Source organism: Sturnira hondurensis, unplaced genomic scaffold, assembly GCF_014824575.4.
Source record: "Sturnira hondurensis isolate 20B ecotype Veracruz unplaced genomic scaffold, ASM1482457v3 Scaffold0004068, whole genome shotgun sequence".
In the NCBI taxonomy this organism is placed as follows: Eukaryota; Metazoa; Chordata; class Mammalia; order Chiroptera; family Phyllostomidae; genus Sturnira; species Sturnira hondurensis.
Window position 1 is genome coordinate 4,685,493 of NW_028076699.1, and position 19,234 is coordinate 4,704,726.

A 19,234-nucleotide genomic window follows, 5' to 3' on the forward strand; every position below is an offset into this window, starting at 1 on the left:
GCAAGCACCCTCTGTGTGCCTCCGAATGTTACCATGTTTCATGCCCACAGCAGCCCCGTGGGCAGGGCTGAATGGTCCCACTGTGCAGATGGGTAAGGCTGAGACCCAGAGGTTCCAGGTCACCTGGCAAGTCAGAGGCGGACCTGGGATGGATCCCAGCTCTGTCTAGCCCTGGACTCAGGCCCTTCCTCCACCTCCAAACTCCCTCCCAGCCCCAGCTTACTTCCCTCCCTGGTACAGCATGGCCAGTGCAGGTCTCAGGACGTGTAAACCTGGTGACACTGGATCCGTCACCTTAGGGTGGAGTGAGGGAAGCACCTGGGGATCAGCTTACTAATTCGAGGAGCCAATGAATTATTCATGCTGCCATTAACTTGGAGGCCCGTTCAGCCTCACCTCTCTTTCCCCTGTTTCAGACCCTCAGACCCTGGCCTGCAGACTTGTCCCCCCTACCCCGAGGAGATGCTGACAGAGCTGGGGTGCTGCCTGCTGGCAGTGGCACTGCTGGGCCCAGGACCCAGGGCCCGAGCCATGAAAGGTAGGCGCTCCTGGCGACAGGCAGCACATCAATGGGGAGGAGGGGGAAGGGGTGAGCAGGCAGCAGAGGGGGGCTCGGGGGGGTTCCATCTGGGAGGCCAGAAAGCAGGAGGCCTTTTGGGGGAAGCTGGCTGATTGAGGATGTATTTGCTTCTGAGGTGGAGGGAGACAGTACTCACCAATGTGCTGGATGCTTTACATTTATGATTGCATTTAATCTTCACAACAAACTTCAGGGTGGGTATTAGACCCCATTTTACAGATGAGGAAACTGAGAGTGAGGTTAAGGAACCTATCTGAGTCTGAGTGGTTACCAAGGGCAGAGGGAATGGCTCAGAGAACCAGTACCAGTTTGTTGCTGGAAGGAGCCTTCGATCCACTTCTGAGAGCCCACTGTTCTTCCCACTGCCGGCCGGATGAAATCAGAGTTCCCTGGGGTGGCAGTCAGCATGCTCCCAGCACGGCTCCAATTTCCGTATTTCCGTGCAATATCCAGCCTCTGGTGTGCTGTGTCCCCAGGGCATCCTGCACTCTGACTGAGGGTCACAGCCCTTTCACCCAGGGGCTCCTCTGCCTGGAGCATCCCTTTTGTCTTTTTCTACCTGAGAACATCTGGGCTCATCTACCAAACTGAGGTCAAACACCACCTCCTCCAGGAAGCTGTCTGCGTCCCTTCTTCATCCGCAGATGCTCCCAGAGTCCTCTGCCAGCACTGGTCCCAGGCCTCAGTACTGCTCTGGCCCTCTCAGCTGAGCGTGTGTGCCCGTGAAAGGAAGGCGGTCTCATTCACCAGCAAGGGGCGTGCACACAGTCAGGGCTCAGCAAACAGCTGCCAGCACCTAATTTTCCTACAGGCTCAAGGAGGGCTCAGGAAGGAAACATAACTGGGCAGTCACCTAGCTGGTGGCACAGATGGGCTGGACACCCAGGTGTCTCATTTTATGCCTAGGTGGTGGAAGGAGCCAGCTGTTGTCATTTTTCAGCCACCTAGGCTTCAGTGACCTTGGAGTGACCTTGGGGTCAGTGCCTGGGTAAGTCCCAGGCCATGAGAGTTTGGTTCTGACTCTGTCATGGCATGACCTGTCCTGTGGGCAGGGCTGGGGGAAGGACAGAACAGTGACTGTCCCTCTGTCCTCTTACCATAAAGGCCTGCCCCAGGGGCTGGCAGGGAGCTGAGAATGTGGACCGGGTGTGCACCTTGCAGCCCCTGTGTGGCTTTATGTCATCCCTGCTCACAGCTACCCAGTTAGAGAGGTGTCATTGTCCCCATTTCACAGATGCATGACTGAGGCTCAGGAGGATAAGTGACAGGGAGTCCGAGCCTTTGTTCATGTCATTTTCTCGCTCCAAATCTTCCCAACTAACAAACTTCTCGTTCCTCACCAACTCGAATACCACCTCCTCTGTGAATCCCCAGCAGTGCTGGCCCCAGCAAGACTGGCCTCCCTTCCTCTGGACCCTGGAGCCCCTGTGTGGCCACAGCACCATCACACTGCGTGCTTTTCTCATTTGCCTGACGCCCCCTCCCCCTTCCCACCCCACCCGTGCCTGTGAGCTCCCAGGGAGGGAGGGGCCCGTTCTGTGTCAGCACAGCCCTGGGACGGGGCACATGCTTGGTGAGGTATCTTCTCTTACAGGAACACTGGTTAAGGGTGTTCTTCAAGATGGTTTTGGTTGCAAGTGACAAACCCACCCTGGATGAGTTTAAGCAGGGAGAGGAATGCCCTGGCTCTGCATCCAGGGAGGCAGGCGTGCAATGAGCTAGGCTCGGGGATGCCTGTAGCCAGAGCGTCCTGGCTTCTGGGTCATTTTCACTTTTCACATGGTTCTCACCATCTGCTGACGAGCTTTCTCAGTGGGCCCTGAGCATGGTCCCACCCAGGGTTCTCACTCCCAGCCTAGGGACTAGAGAGGGCAGGGCTCCCCTCCGGGTATCCAGCAGGACTCTGGTCCAATCCAGTACAGGCCCACCTTGCAGGCCGTTCACTGCAGTGGTCGCGGGAGCCCTGGGATTGCCTAGCTGGGTCCTGTGGTCGGGGTGTTACCCCACAGAGGCAGGGGAGCCAGTACCAGAAAGAGGGGGCGTGTTGTTGCAAGAGATGGAGAAGTGGGTGCTGGGAAGACCAAAGCAATAGATGAGAGCTATAGCAAGTAACTTCTCTTTCTGGGCCTCAGTTTTTTCATCTGTAAAATGGAGACAATCATATCCGCTTTGTCTGTTTTATGAAGCTATTGTGAGGATGATGCAAGATCAGACACTTGTTCGTTTGGCAAATGTGCATCGAGCACCCACTTTGTGCCAGCTGCTGTTCCAGGTGCTTGGGATGCAGCAGAGGACCACACTCAGCAGTCCCTGCTCTCAGAGAGCCTCTCAGGGAGCCAAGCGAATAAGGGAACTACACGGTGTGCTGGGCGGTGGTGAGCGCCATGGGGACAGAGAAAGTGTGCAGAACGGGAGGTTATGCGGCAGATGGAGCGGCTGGGGAAAGCCCCACCGAGGTGGCCAAGAACATGTTGGGGTTTTTTTTGAAACTTTTAATTATAAAAAATTTCAAGCACACACAGTAGAGAAAATAGCACAATGAATCTCTAGTCTCCAACAACCATCTGAAACAGTTGCCCACGTGCTGCCTGTCTTGTTTCTCCTGCTCCACTCCCTCTGTTTGGGGGCATCTGGACCAGTTTCAGGCCAATCCCAGATACATTATTTCACCGTAAATATGTCAGAATGTATCTCTAACAGATGTATATACTGTCCTCTCCCCTGGCAACTACTTTTCTACTCTGTTTCTATGAGTTTCACTTTCCTTTTTTTAGATTCCACATGTAAGTGATATGCAGTATTTGTCTTTCTCTGTCTGGCTTATTTCATTTAGTAGAACGTTCTCAAAGTCCATCCATGGGGTTGCAAATGAAAGGATGGCCTTTTTAAATTCCATCATGTGTGTGTACAGGGCCCAGCACACTCGGCGCCCCTTTTTGTTACAGAATCTTTTATTACAAAATCATGTAACTCTGTAACATAGCAGTGTCACACTCAAGCATATCATGTGACGTTTTAGGTGGAATGTTCAAATTGTTGTTCGTCTCGTCTGAGACATTCACGTAGTCTACGAAGCAGGCTTGAGCCACACTCAAGCGGACATTACTTCTGCCAGACCCTGTACACACACACATACACACACACACACAGAGTGTATATCACATCTTCTTTATCCATTTATCTGTTGATGGACACTTAGCGCATTTCCGTATCTTGGTGATTACAAATAATGCTGCAGCGTATATAGGAGAGCAAAAAAGTCTTTAGTATTCTGTCTCCATTTCCTCCGGGTATGTGCCCTGAAGTGGGATTGCCGGATTCTGTGGCAGTTCTAGTTCTGGTGTTTCGAGGAAGCTCCATACGATTTGAGTGGCCGCTGCACTATCTTATACTCCCACCCACAGGGCGCAAAGGTTGCTCTTGCCCACATCCTCACCCACACTTGCTACCTCTTGTCTCTTTGGTAACAGCCCTTGTAACAGTGTGAGGTGACAAGTCCATGTGGTGTAGATTTGCATTTCCATGGTGACTAGTGAGGTGGAGCACCTTTTCACGTCCCTGTTGGCTGTTCGTATGTCTTCTTTGGAAAAATGTCTATTCAGTTTCTCTGCCCCTTTTTAATGACTTTTTTTTGTTTTTGTTTCTTGCTGTGGAGTTGTATGAATTTATATTTTGGATACTAAATCCTTATCAGATGTATGATTTGCCAATTCAATATTTTCACCAATTCTGTAGGTTGCCTTTTCATTTCATTATCTATAAAAGTAATATTTGGTATTTTTTAATTATACACAATTTCAAATATTTAGCAAAATTAAAAGACTTTTACAGGGAGTACCTATCTACCAACCACCTAAGTTTTACCTCATCTACTTTTTTACTCAGCTCTTAGAACAGACACCGAAGACGATGCTTTCATTCAGGTTTGCAAAATTTTGATTTCCTAATGTGCTCATTCTTTCTGCAGTCAACTGTAAATACCAATTTTCCTTCACCAGCTATTTGGTTTCCCTGAAACACAGTACCCAACAGGGAGGCAAAGCAGATGCTTAATTCTTTCTCTTTCTACATATTAATGAAAAAAAAAGCAAGTTTGTGCCCCAGACACCTCTCAAAGGAACCAATGAGTTTCTCTTTTATTCCTTTATAGTTGCATTATGAATTCATGAATTTTTATATACTTAATGTGTTTTAATCCACTGCAGTCATCACTCAGTTTTGGTGCTCAACCTGTACCTTCTTTAGCCAGTAGGGGCCCCTTCCAGGAGGTTCCCATGACCTTTGACTCAGTCCCGCGGTCTTTGCCAGCTTCTTCGCTTTCTGGAGCGACATGATGTCCCAAGTGTATGTTGTATGTTTCCCACCCCAGACCCACCGTTTCTCATTGGACAGAATAAGTCTAATCTAAGTCCCAGGGTGCAAAATACTACTGTAGTATTGTTACTTTTAAGCCTTTTAAAGGAACAGTACTAAGACATTATTTTTCAGAAATAAAAAAAAATCTTAAATTCATATTGATGTTCTCAACTCAGCTTAAGGATCACAAGGGTTTTACTTAACTTTTAAATTTTATATCTGTACCATTCTTCTGTTATACTGAAAAACTTAGTTTCTATTGACGCTAACGTATTGCTTTGTTTCGATAGATAAAATACAGTAACAGTATTTACTACTATTGCCAACAGTCTATTAAATATATTTTAAGATTCCTTTGTGGGGTTTTTTGACTTTGGGATCTATTCCACTAGGGATGTTCAGCCAAAATAGTGTCTTTCAAAGTCATTTGAAATCACTTTTCTCCATGTGAATGTGCCTCTAACTTGATAATACAGTTAAGTTTATTTGTTTCAGTTTGGAATATTTAAGGGTTACTTAATTTTTTTAATAATTTAAACATTACATTAAAACATTCGTAATTATAAAGTCAAAATTATAAAGCAAGTTGCATTTAAAGAGGTCCAGCACTCATGCCTGTTTCTTCCCCTTTGTTCCTTCCTCTGACAGAGGATTGTTTTTATTTGTTTCCTTTTTTAAACTATAAGCCAATATGTACATATAAGAAATACCTTTTTAAAATTTTATTTATTTATTTATTTATTTTTAGAGAGAGGGCAAAGGAGGGAGGAAAGGGAGAGAAACATCAACGTGTGGTTGCCTCTTGAGCTCCCCCTACTGGGGACCTGGACCCACGCATGTGTCCTGACTGGGAACTGAACCAACAGCTCTGTAGGCCAGTGCTCAATCCACTGAGCCACACCAGCCAGGGCTAAGAATATACTTTTAACATTATAATAGGCTATGCACATTTTCACTCAGAATGATGAGGAGTTATTATTTAAAGAATTTTTTAATTCTCTCCTGCACATATCCAGGGCATGACATATGGCACTATTTTATCTAATATTATAGGCTACCTGACACCCTGTCTCCTTTCCCTGAATTTTCTCCATAGCATTTTAACTATTTAGTTTACTCTGTATTTTACTTATGATGTTTATGGTCTGTCTCCCCCACCAAAATGTAAATTCCAAAGGGCAGGGATTTTTGTCTGTGTTGTGCCTGCTAATAACCTCAGCACCTAGAGCAATGCCTAGCACTCAAATGATATTTATCAAATGAATAACATAATGTTTGATAAATACATGAAGCATAAGTAAATAAATGAGCAAGTACGTGAATAAACAAATTAATTTAGGACCATGGCCTTGGGCTCCGTCCCTCCTCCCCTTCCAAAGATCTGGCTGTGTAGCTGGGCCCACCACCCACTGCTTTGGGCCGACTCTGAGCTACTTTTCCCTCTCACCTCAGGTGTCAAATGTGGGGGTGTGCTCTCCTCACCTTCTGGAAACTTCTCGAGCCCCAACTTCCCCAGACCCTACCCCTACAACACAGAGTGCAGCTGGCTGATCGTGGTGGCTGAGGGCTCCTCCGTGCTGCTCACCTTCCATGCCTTCGACCTGGAGTACCACGACACTTGCGGCTTTGACTTCCTGGAGATCTACAATGGGGCTGCAGCAGACCCGGGCAACCTGCTGGGGAGGTTCTGTGGCCAGGTGCCCCCGCCACCCTTCACCTCCTCCTGGCATGTTCTATCTGTCATCTTCCACTCTGATAAGCACGTGGCCAGCCGTGGCTTTTCTGCAGGCTATCAGAAAGGCAAGGGGGACTTGGCAGTGGAGAGGGTGGTCCCAGGGTGGAGGTCGGGGAAGAGTCGTGGAGTTGGGCTAAGACTTGCTGCTCCGTAACCTGGATGACTTGCTCTCAGAGCTCATGGGGGAAAGGCAGCCTCTGTCTGTCATCTTGGTAGTTGCAGGGTCCCATCTTCATGGCAACAACCCCTATGTCGCCCTCTTTTGTTCCTGGGAGGCCCCAACTGTCTCACTGCATCTCAGTCCTCACTGTGCTCAGCAACGAGTCCTCCTTACTCTTCTATTCTTATCCTCCTGATCCCCTGCCCCGGCGTCAGGACACTGGAGGGGACGCCACCCTGTCACTGCTGCTGGTCTCTCTGCGGTATCTCATTACTTCATGGGCGTATGACCCCTGTGCCCCTTCAGGGTTGTCCGATGGGTCACAAGAGTCTGTGTGGAGCTGGTGATGCTCTCCCTCCCGAAGCCTTTCCTGAACTCGTCTCTGGTGTCTGGGGTCCTTGATCTCTCCCTCCTTCAAGCAGGCTGGCAACCCGCCCCCAGTCCAGTGAGGGAAGCAGAGGCCTTGCTCTCCTCGCCTTTGTCCTTGACTCATTCCTTCTGTCCTAGGCTTCTCTGCACAAACTCATTCATGGCAAACAACTCCCAAAGCTCCTGGCACATGGGGTCCATCAACAGCAACCAGGGGGCTCAGGTGGAACCCCAGTTCTCTCTGACTTTAGAGGCATAAAATGGTAGAATGCTAAACCACGAGACTGATTTAATAGCAGTTTTGGAATCTTAGACCCTTAGATTTTTAGAATGTTCAGATGTCAAAGTCATAATATCATGGGCAAGATATTCCCACATTTTTTAAAATTTATTTTTTTAAGATTTTATTTATTTATTTTTAGAGAGAGGGAAGGGAGGGAAGAAGAAAGGGAGAGAAACATCGATGTGCAAGAGAGAAACATCAATCAATTGCCTCTCACATGTGTCTCAACCGGGGACCAGGCCTGCAACCCAGGCATGTGTCCTGACCAGGAATCGAACCCACCACCTTTTGGTTTATGAACGACGCTCAACCAATTGAGCCACATCGGTCAGGGCCCAGCATTTTTTAAAAATTATATTTTATTGATTATGCTATTACAGATGTCCTGATTTTTCCCCCTTTTCCCTCCTCCACTTCCTCAGGCAGTCCTCCCACCATTGTTCATGTCCATGGGTCATGCATGTGTTCTTTGGCTACTCCATTTCCTATGCTGTACTTTGTATCCCAACGGCTGTTCTGTAACTGCCTATAAAAATATGCAGCACTTCACGAATTTGCGTGTCATCCCTGTGCAGGGGCCATGCTAATCTTCTCCATATCGCTCCAGTTTTACATGTGCTGCCGAAGTGAGCCCAGGGCCCAGCATTTTTAAAAACATAGTACCCTTGTGTCAAATGGGACTTGACGTTAATCCCTGATCTATGAGAGACAAAGGCGGCCAGTATTCTGGTGTACGCATTTGTTTCGTAAGTTCATATTTGAATTTATTTATTTTAAAAATATTTTATTTATTTATTTGTAGAGAGAGGGGGAGGGAAGGAGAAAGAGAGGGAGAGAAATGTCACGTGATTGCTTCTTGCATGCCCCCCCCACACTGGGTACCTGACCAGCAACCTAGGCATGTGCCCTGACTGGGAATCGAACTGGCAACCCTTTGGTTCACAGCCCACACTCAGTCCACTGAGCCACACCAGCCAGGGCCAAGTTCATATTTTTAATATTTGTTATAAACCAATCATTGAAAACATACCTAAGTCAGTACTTACAGCCACCAATGAGTTAAATTTTTACATGTAAAACATGTGACTGTGAGTACTGTCTTTTGCTGCATTAAAAAATAGTTTGAATAGTTTGAACACAGCATAGGAATGAAATTTGCCCCAGATGCTATGGATGGAGGCTCCAGAAAGCCCCTGAGGAGCACAGCTGGAGGGGCCCTGCTAAGGGTGTTAGCCTTGGGAGGGGTCGCACACCGTCAGAGCCCGCCCTCTCATTCCACAAACAATAACTCTGAAGCCGGAGGTAGAACGTGCCTCCCCAGGTCCCACAGCTCAGAGGGAAGTCACTGGGACAGGGAAGTCAAGTCCTCCGCCCAGCATAGTGCTCGGCCCACACAGCCATGCCGTGGGGCAAGACTCTGGAGTCTCAGGAAATACATCCAAGTGTGCCCCTCCCAGGTGGTGGTCCCCAGCCAGTCACGGCATTTGTCATCAACCACCTCCTGGTTGTGTTGGTCACACGGAGCTCCAAAGGGATTTCACCAGCACCTTCTCAGACTCTGCACGAGTCTGAGCCCCATGGGTCGGGCTGGGCAAGTGTGAGGATTTCTAATATTCCTGGGAGGCTCAGAGAGTGCCGCGTCACTTGCCAGGGTCACACAGCTGACACAAGGCAGAGTTAGGAGGACCACGGTCCTCGGACTTCAAGCCCATCTCTACTTCATCAGATCCCCGCTCTAAACCTCAGTTTCCTCACCCGTTAGGGAGGTTTAGTAGCAATTCTGAACTCAGGCACCACACTGGCCTGGTCGGAGCGACAGTGAGTATCATAAGATCAAGTGTGAAGGCATGGCAGTTAGTCAGACCCTGTTTCCCATGTTATCAGCCCAGCGACCTGCTGTCAGGGCCCTGCCCCTGCCCCGTCCCTGCCCCGTCCCTTGGGCCTTGCCACTGTAATGGCTCCTGCCAACCTCCTCATCTCTTTGCTGGAGGGCTTTCTCTGAAGTCTCCGCCGGTCACCTCTACTCCCAGCTTCACACCAGCCCCCAAGCTCCCCAGCAGGGCTCAGCAGCTGGTTTGACAACACCCTTCAGTGGCTGTCTCCCCATCCCTCCCCTTTAGTGGCCCTCACCCCCTCACTCCACACATGGGGACCCCTGTATCTCCCAAATAAACTCATGGTGCTCAAATCCTTGTCTCAGAGTGCAGGTGAATCCCAACTCACACAGGTAAGCAACTTAACTTCTCTGTGCCACCATTTTCTCAACCGCGCATGGGAAGAACCACTGCCCATCCCTCATAGGGATGTGTAACGGTTTGAAAAGACGGTGCAGGTGCTAAGCACCTGGCCTGCACCTGCCACGCAGCAAGGGCTCAGTGGATGGCGACCAGGCTCCCATGAAACGCCTGTGGGAGCGGCTCGTTGGGGGTGCCTGGTGCCCATGGGAGGGGACCATGGAGCCATGGGGAAGCAGGAAGGTGAGTTCAACCAGCCTCCCTTGCAGATGTGTGTGGTGGCGTCCTGACGGGCCTGTCGGGAGTCCTTACCAGCCCTGAATACCCGAACAGCTACCCCAACAATGTGGAGTGCCACTGGGTGATCCAGGCCACTGGCCCTGCCACCGTCAAGCTGGTGTTCGTGGACTTCCAGGTGGAGGGCAGCGAGGAGTGCACCTATGACTACGTGGCTGTGCTTGGGGCGCCGGGTCCTGCCCTTGGGCACCACTACTGTGGCAGCTCCAGGCCCCCCACGCTGGTGTCACTGGGCCACGAGCTACAAGTGATCTTTAAGTCCGACTTTAACATCGGAGGCCGGGGCTTCAAGGCCTACTACTTCTCAGGTAGGAGGGACAGCTGGTACACCCCAGCCCCTGGTGCACGCCAGCACCGGCCTCCCCAGTGTGCTTGTGTGGAGAGAGGGTCACCCTTTCCTGCCTCTGGGCTTTGTGCTTTCCGCTCTCTGTCTGGAATGCTCTAGCACACTCTTCCCTGCCTGGCCAATGCCAAGGCACAAGCAGGTCGCCTCCTCCGTGAAGACTTCCTGATTCACTCAGAAAGAGTCCCTTCCTTCAGTTCATTACAGAAGTTTTCTCAGCAATGATCTGTTGCCTGTTGATCTTCTCCACCTGCCTGAGCTCCTATGGGCTTATTTTTATACTTGCCATGTGGAGCTATTTAATTGTTTGTACACGTAAATGAATGAACCCTTGGGGTATTCACCCTCTGTAGGAGGAGATGGAAAAGGAAACAGACAGTGACAACTCACTGTGACCTGTGCTATGCAACAGTAAGAATAATGGATGACAGACATCCTGGGAGAGGAGAGAATTCGGCACTGCTTAATTAGGCAGAAGGAAGGGAAGGGTGCTCAGAGCAGAGGGAGCTGCCCGTGCAAGTGCATGGAGGACAGAGAGTGTTTGGTGTGCTTCGCCTGTAGAGCTAGGAGATGTTTGGTGAGCTGGAAGGTAGGGGTGGATGAGGGGCACTGAGGAAAAGGCAGGGTCAGGTCATGAACCACACCATCAAGTTCAAGTTTAGACTCAACTCTGAGGACCAGTGTTAGGTACTGTTTTTAAATGCTGAATGGAGCCAACACGCATGAAGGGAAGTGCCAGTTGGAATGAGGTTCCCAGCTTTTAGCTAATTTCAAGTTGAAGCTGGCTTTGGGATCAACTGCCTAGTTGTGTGGCATGGTGCCCACAACCTGCCGGGGTGGCATTATAACCCCTGCAGTGCCGGTTGCAGAAAACAACAAGCCCCGCCCTTCTCACCATTGCTCCTCCCACCCATTCCTCCCCAGGAGAATGCCAGGAGGTGTACACAGCCGTGCGCGGCAACTTCTCCAGCCCACACTACCCCAGCTCCTACCCCAACAACATCCGCTGCCACTGGACAATCCGCCTGCCTCCTGGCTACCGGGTTAAGATGTTTTTCCTGGACCTGGAACTGGAAGGGCCCAACAGCCTGACCAAGACCTGTGACTTTGACCATCTGGCAGCCTTTGATGGGGCCAGCGAGCAGGCACCCCTGCTGGGGAACTGGTGTGGCCGCCACCTGCCACCGCCGGTCACCTCAAGCCACAACCAGCTCCTGCTCCAGCTGCACACGGACCGCAGCACCACCCACAGGGGCTTCTCCGTGGCCTACATCGGAGGTCAGCTGGGCTCGGTGGGGCGGGTGTGCTGGGGCGGGCACGGCCGGGCAGGAGCCCAGGTCTCTGCAGTGTCCTTCCTCCATCCCACCACCGGGTCTCCACAACCTCTTTCCAGGTGGCTCTGCTGCCACCAACTCCTCCTCTGGGACCTTTGAGACTGTGCCAGTAAGTGTGGCCCTTACTTATTTGCACTCTTGCAAGGACCTACTTTTTTAGCTTCCAACCCCGAAACCCCTCATCCCTCCCCATCTGTCTCCTTCCCCATTGGCCCCTGGCTTCTCTGACATGGTGGTTGATCTCGGTCCTATATCCAGGGGTGATATACAAAATGTGTTAGTGTTATTTATGGTAAACAATTGGTGTTACCACATGGATGCCGACCAGCCTTGCTTGTATGAGTCAGAAATCCTGACTGACAGTGGCTTGAACAAATGACTTTTGTTCTCCTCGCTTGACCAGAAGTCTGGAGCTAGGTAGCTCCTGTGTCGGTTCAGGAACTCGACCTTGTCCCAGCTGGTATCTCTGGGATTTTCTTGGTCTCATTACTGCAAAACAGCTGCCACAACATGAGGCATCATGTCCACGTTCAAGAGCTGGAAGAGGGTAGGAGAGGTGCCAGCCACAAATTTCCTTTTATCGGGAAAGCAAAACCATTCTCAGCAGCTATCAGACTTCTTGGTCTAACTGGTTTGAACTTGGTCAGATGGCCATGCCTAACTGCAGAGGAGTCTGGGGACATTGGCACTCAGCTTTTCCAGCCTCCACAGTGCCAGTTAGATTTGCCAGCCGCCATCGCTCCCTTCTCACCGCCCTCCCTGGGGCCATGGGGAACTGCCTGTGTCCTGGACCCATTTCACCCTCTGTCTGACTAGGCTGAAGCTCTGTGTTGCGCAGGTACGGAAACAGGTACAGGGAGAGGATGGCACAGCCAAGGCTAGAACTCACTCCCTGCCTTCGTGTGTAGCTGAGCAGGGCACAGAGGAGGCCTTGCTGAGCTCAGACAGACCAAGGCCGCACCCCAGTGCTGCCATTCACTGACCATCCATCTGCAGAGGGGGTTGATGGATGCCCCAGACAGGCTGTCATCAAGATGACATGAGGTGACACAGGTCACAGTGCCTGGCTCTGAGGCCACCCTTGCTGAGGATGGATTTCTTCCTCTCATGTGCCTCAGTCCTGTCCTGCATTTGAAAGATCTTTCCTCTCTCCTTACTTCACGTACCAGAGGGGTTGGGGGGCCCAGCGGTGGGGAGGGGAACAGCAGAGCTGCAATGAGCTAGCCGAGAGGGGTGGCCTGGGCAGCCCCACCCTCTGGGCCTCAGTCAGCTCCTTCCCTGCACGGGGAGGGGAGAATGGTCCGTCTGTCAGGGGGTCGCCCTCCTCAGGGTGCACTCTGCACAGCCAGGGGCCTTGGGGCTTTGCCGCAGCTAGCTGGCACGTCGTTGGCTCTTTGCGGGCTTCAGCTTTTCCACCTGTAAAACGAGGATGCTGGCTGGTGGATCTTTCAAGTCCCTTTTGGTCCCCATAGTCTTAGTTCCAGGCATGGGGCCCCTCCGAGCTCTGTGTGATCTCAGACAAGCCCCTTCTCCTTTTGGTGCCTCCAGGGACGGAGGGTGAGGCAGCTCTGATCCTGGCTCCTGTTCGGGGGCAGGAGCCCCTGCTCCACCATGCCGCACCTCCCTCCCTCCCCAGGTCCCCGTGGGGGCCCCGGGGTCAGACAGGGGCAGTCATGCTGGGCGAGGCGCCAGATGTGGCCCAGGCTGCACGCGGCCCCCTGGCTAGAGGACAGCCTCACATCAATCAGGGGTGACACGCAGTTCAGCGCCACCAAGATCATCGTGGGAGACGGCAGACCCATAAATCCCTGACTGCCCAGACACCAGAGACTGAAATATGTCTGAGGCATTTCCCGAAGGGGTGTTGAGAGTCCCAGACCCCTGGCTGCCAGCTCTTTCCTTTTCCTCCCGCCGGCCCCTCATTTCCTTTCCCCTACACTCACCCCTGCCCTTGCAAATAGTGCCCTGTACACACATGTGCACACACGTGTGCACACACACACCCACACAGACCTGAATGTTGGGTCAGTGCAGCCAGAGAGAACGGGACCTCTGGAATCCTACAGCCTTGATGATTACCATCCCACCCAACCGCTACAAACTGCTTCTCCTCTCAGGGCTGCGGTTCCCAAACTGTGGAGATGTTTTGTCACATTCACCTCCTGGGGTCATCGTGGGGAGAGAGAGGGTGAGGCTGTCTTCACCAGTTTTCAAAGCTGCAGCCCCCAATCCTGCCCCGTTCCCCTCTTCCAACACACGCACACCCTGTGCTTTCTCTGCTGTTGGCCTGGTCTGCCCTCATCCCGCCCCAGAGCTTAGGCGCATTTTACATATTGTCCCCTTGCCCACCTGTGGTGTGAGCTCCAAGGGGGCAGCAATTTTTGGCTGTTTCCGCCCCCCCCATTTCTGTATCTGTGGTACTTAGAATAGAGCTTGCACATTGTAGGCCCTCAATAAGTATTTGTTAACCAATTGAATGAATCACTTGGCACGTGGCAAAGTAATCAGCAAATAATAGCTTTCATTATGACTAAGAATATTCACTCATTCACTCATTCATTCATTCAGTTGTTCATTCAGCATCTGCCGCACCTGCCAAGCCCCGTGTGAGGCTCAGAGGATGCTGAGGAGCAGGCCTGGTGCCTGCCATGGACGGAGTTAAGTGGAGCAATGCAGGGAAAACACCCCCCGCCAGGACTGCAAAGGAGCTTGCCTGCTCTGGGCTCAGTTCTCCCATTGGCCACACTTGAGAGGGAGCTTGGAGGTGGGGGTCAGACTGCCTGCCCCCAAGGCCTCCAGCTCCTCCCTCCTGTCCCCAGTCGTGCCCATGAATGTGAGCTGCTCCCGCACGGACTTCCAGATCCTGATCTCCACGCAGGCGCTGGCCCCACTGGGGCAGACCCAGGTCTACCTGGGCAGCCGGCACTGTGCTGCCCAGGAGGTCGGCAGCACCTTCCGGATCCAGGCCCGCTTCGACACCTGCGGCACCGAGTCTCAGGTAGGGGCTGGGAGTGGAGGGCGGGCATGGGAGAGAAAGGCATCCCTTGTTCCCGAAAATTCAGCTTCCCTTTCTGGATCTGGTGACCACAAGTCCGGATCAGAGCTCAGCTGCTCTTGGCTTCACAGCAAACTTGCTCAGTGTAGACACAACCCAGAGCTCAGATAAGGGAGACAGATAAGGGGCCTCTGCACAACCTGACACAACCGAAAGCCCCTGTTGGAGGCTCCTCCCAGGAGGCCCTATGGATTGGCCATCCCTGGAGGCCATCCTCTCATCCCCCGCCCCCACCACCCCCCTCATCCCTGGAGCTCCCAGACCCGCCCTGTCTCCACCCCTTCCACATGCAGAGCTGTGTGAACTGTGCTGCCCACTGCCTGTCCCTTCCCTAATACTGGTAGGTTTCTAAGATTTTATTTATTTATCTTTAGAGAGGGAAGGGAGGGAAAAAGAGAAATATCGATGTGTGAGAGAAACACCAACTGGTTGCCTCTTGCAGGCCCCCAACTGGGGACCTGACCAGGAATTGAGCCAATGACCTTTCAGTTCCTAGGCCAACACTCAGTCCACTGAGCCACATCAGCCAGGACCCCTTCACTAACCTTGTGATCCAAATCCTTCCCTGGGCTCCACAAAACAAAAGGGCCCTTCAACGAATAGGATCCACCTCCCTCCAAAGGCAATGAGGCTTGCAAATAAATTTTTTCTGCTATCCTTGTGTTTTGGAAACCGTAAACCCTGACTCGGGCCCTCAGAGCTGCTGAGCATGCCCCAAGCACCCCGGGGGCTTGTATTCTTAGGGACAAGCAGGGGCGAGCGGAGGGGAACCCTGGTCTCTATTAGGGTGACCCCCCCAGACTCGGTAGCTGGGATCCGACAGACTGGCCTGGCAGAAACCACAGGCTCTCCAGCAAACCATACTCCCCCTCCCCCATATACGCCTCTACCCACCCCCCCAGCCCACCGCTCTGCTTCCCCAGCCTCCTGGCAGCCGCTGACCTTTTGACCTGAGAGGGGGAGAAGTCGGGTCAGTGTTGGCTGCTAAGACAATCTGCTTGTACTGCTCTCCATGCACTAAGACCCCCAGGGGTTTTCTTGGGCAGGACCACATTCCCCGGAGTCACAGAATGATGCAGACACGGAATTCTAGAAACAGGGAATCGAATGATCTAGAAGGAGGAACTCATACACACTCAGAGTCTCAGAGTCACGGAACCACCCACAGAACTGGGAACTATGGAATCCTAGAACCTTGGAACCACAGATTCTTGGAGTCCGTGTCTTGGAAACACAGAGCTGAGAACCTTAGGCTCATGGATTCTTAGTCTAATGCTTTTCAGCCTTCAACCCGGGAGAACCAATCTGTGCACCGGGTAGCTTTCCAAGACTTGCAGCTCAAACGGCCGGCGAAAGCCAGGGCGGCCTTTGTGCGCCACTTAAACAGCACTGCAGATCTGACTTTATAGCTGTAGCGCCTTGGGGGGCCTTGCCTTCCTCCTCCAGCCTTGTGCTCATCAAGAACTTTCCCGCACCCCATTTCGTGACTTTTCTTCCTTCGTAATGAAGAGTCACTTGGGCCCCTTGACTGGCCCCCTCCCATGCCCAGGTGCGGCCCTCTTCTTGCCCAGTGTCCCAGTTCTGCGTCACAGAAGCCCGGGGCACCAGTCCTCTTCAGAGGGCGTGGTGGCTGTGGGCCCAGGGCGCAAATGCAGGGAGACTCCCTGCACTGCAGAAACCCAGAGTTTGGAGAGACCCTCAAGGTCGCCTCGTCTCCAAATCTCCCTTCTCCAAAGTGTCCAGGCCTGCTCTCTCTGTTTTAGGCAACTTTGTAAAAACAAACAAACAAACAAACAAAAAAACAAAAACATTTTTAGAGAGAGAAGGAAGGGAGAAAGAGAGGCAGAGAAACACCCATGTGGGAGGGAAACATCGATGGGTTGCCCCCCCCCCCCCACTGGGGACCTGGCCCTCAGCCCAGGCATGTGCCCCGACTGGGAATCAAACCTGTGACCTTTGGCTTTGTGGGATGACACCCCCCCCCGACTGAGCCACCCCTGCCAGGGCTATTTTAGGCCACTTTGATTTTTAGAAGCCCCGCCACTGGACAGGGGCAGTTGGGCAACCTGAAGAGGGTATGGCTGCTGCAGATACGGGTGCAGGGCGGGTAGCCCTGCGTCACAGCAGCCCTGCCCCAGACCCCTCAGACTGCCCATCAAAACACTGCCCCCAGGCCGGGCCCTAACACCTCAGCACCTCAGGGCACCAAATTTCTCGAATCTCACTCCTCGAGAACTCTCCCCAGCCTCATAGTGGTGCCACTCTGGTGACCAGGGACTCAACAGCAGGAACACATAATTGCTGCAGACATAACTTGTAGGAAGAAGAAAAGTCACATAACACCAGGAACAAGGCTTCTATCTGGGAGGTGGGAGACTTGACTTCCGGACTTGACTGGGATGTTGCCACCTTTGCTAGGCCCAGTGGGCATGTCTGTAAGTTGCTGGGGAAGGGAGATGGAACTGGATGCTGTGGAAGTCCCATTTGGTCCCATGTTCTTTAATATGAGTGAGGCATGGTGGCTAAGAGCGCAGTGAGAATTGGGCAGATTTGGGTGAAAATATGTTCCCTGTCACGTGTGTGCTGTGTGACTCAGACAAGGGCCAAGTCACCTCTAAGCCTCAGTTTCCTTATCTGTAAAGTGGGGTTATCAATAGTACCAATAAGAGAAGGTTGTGAGGATTAAATGAGATAATGCACTTAAGATACAAAGCCTGGAATGTGGCAAATATCCCTGTGATTATTGTTACTACCTGTCATAGATCCTGCTTTTTTGAAGCCAGAGCAAACACTGACACATCAAATCTGATCTTGTCCTTCCAGACACCCTCGTAGCACCCCTTCTACAGGTGGGGACACTGAGGGTCCCTGTGGGAAAGGAGTCAGTGACCAAGCTGGGACTAGAGCCTGGCCTCTTGGCCAAGAAGCCTGGCCTCCTTGCTGCCTTGGTGCTGAGTCCTCAGATATCTAGGGGGACAGGGCAGGCCCTGGGTCCCTTCAGGTGTGAATGAATGCCCCGTGACCCCCACAGAGAAGGAACAACACTTCGGTGATCGTCAGCGTGCTGTACATCACTTTCTCGGCTGCTGGTCAGGATGACACCCATGAGTATGAGGTCCGCTGTGAGCCCCGACGCAAGGAGGCGTCTGTGCACCTGCTGTCTGGCTCCCACTGGCTTGGGTCCTACGCCGCGGCGGCCGAGCCCCTCCAGGAAGCGCCACCCAGGGATGAGGTGGAAGCAGTAGAGGTCCCCGTGGCCATGATGGCCCAGGACACCAGTGACATTGTCTTCCTGGGTCTTTGTATCCTGGCTGGAGTCCTCATGGTCATTGCCATCGTGGTCCTGATGCTGCTGTGAGTGGGCTGGGTGGGGCCCTGGCCACTGGCATCCCCGGGAGTCGGCTTGGGAACCCTACAAAAGGAGCAGAACCAGGCCTTGCTGACATGATGGTAACCAGGGGCAAATCACCGTCCCTCTCTGAGCCTCAGTTTCCGCAGGACCGTTACTCCACCATGCTTATCTCACAGGACTGACCTGAGGCTCAGAGAGGGGCTTTGTAAACTGAAGCGTGACATGGCTGTGTATGCAGTTGTTGTCATTAGTTTCAAAGGCACAGAAGAACTGTGCGTTACTCTTACTGGAGACAGAGTGGATAAAGCTGACTCCTGTAACTTGTGAGATCTCCTTGAGGGCACCCACATTTCTCTAAGTTCCCCGACAGGGAGCAGGGCTAGGTTCTGAATGCTGAACTGTGGGAAGGCCTCAGGAGTCTTTGCGTGGACTGGCTCATGCCTCCCCAGAGCTCCACACACCAAGACGTGGAGCAATCTTGTTAATGAAAAAGAAACAATGCATTTGTAATACACCACTTTCCCTTGTTCGCCTTTCTTTGCATAATAAATCATTCAATTAAATCCTTCCACAATAACAGAAATCTTCAAACTGACCGTGCTGACCACTCGTTTCAGTTTTAAAAGCTGTGGCCCAATCACACAATTTCTTCAACAACCCAACAAGCATTCACTGGTTTCCGGCTGTGCAGCTGCTGTTGTGACCGGCTGCAGGCGCACCACAGTCAGCCCGTCGAGCAAATTCCTGCCTTCTGGGTACCTGTGGTCAGGCGCAGAAAAATCAGGGACAGAAGGGCAGGCGCCTGGGAAACCTGCAGAGTCAAGAAGCAGAGAAAGAGAGCCAGCAATATAAGGAGTGAAGTAAGAGGGAAAGGGTTGCCTGGGCATTAGAAGAGCTGTGTTCAAGTCCAAGTTCTTATTAATTTTGTGAGCCTTGGAAGTCACTTTGACTCTCTGAACCATGATATCTCGGCTTGCAAAATGAGACATAGATCAGAGCTTGCAGTGAGGACGCAGCACCGTGATGAGCTGGGGGAGGTGTGCAGGGGTGATGGATGTGACCACAGGGAGAGTCGTGCCTGTGATCTGGGTACTTGCAGCACAGCCCCTCCCTCCCTCTCCCACTCACCTTCTCAC

At 52.0% G+C, this 19,234-nt stretch overlaps 1 protein-coding gene and 1 non-coding gene across 2 annotated transcripts; one reads left to right on the forward strand and one right to left on the reverse strand.

The window, feature by feature from the left end:
* Window positions 1-289: 289 nt before the first annotated feature.
* Window positions 290-18,432, forward strand: CDCP2 (CUB domain containing protein 2). The gene is made up of 6 exons (XM_037043352.1): window positions 290-538; window positions 6,389-6,736; window positions 9,987-10,322; window positions 11,282-11,635; window positions 14,511-14,689; window positions 17,778-18,432. The coding sequence occupies exons 1-6, from the start codon at window positions 361-363 to the stop codon at window positions 18,102-18,104; spliced, it is 1,722 nt and encodes a 573-aa protein (XP_036899247.1). The 5' UTR covers window positions 290-360; the 3' UTR covers window positions 18,105-18,432.
* On the reverse strand, window positions 8,014-8,115 carry LOC118985064 (U6 spliceosomal RNA). The gene has a single exon (XR_005066048.1). It is a non-coding gene; the product is annotated as a U6 spliceosomal RNA (small nuclear RNA).
* Window positions 18,433-19,234: the final 802 nt, after the last annotated feature.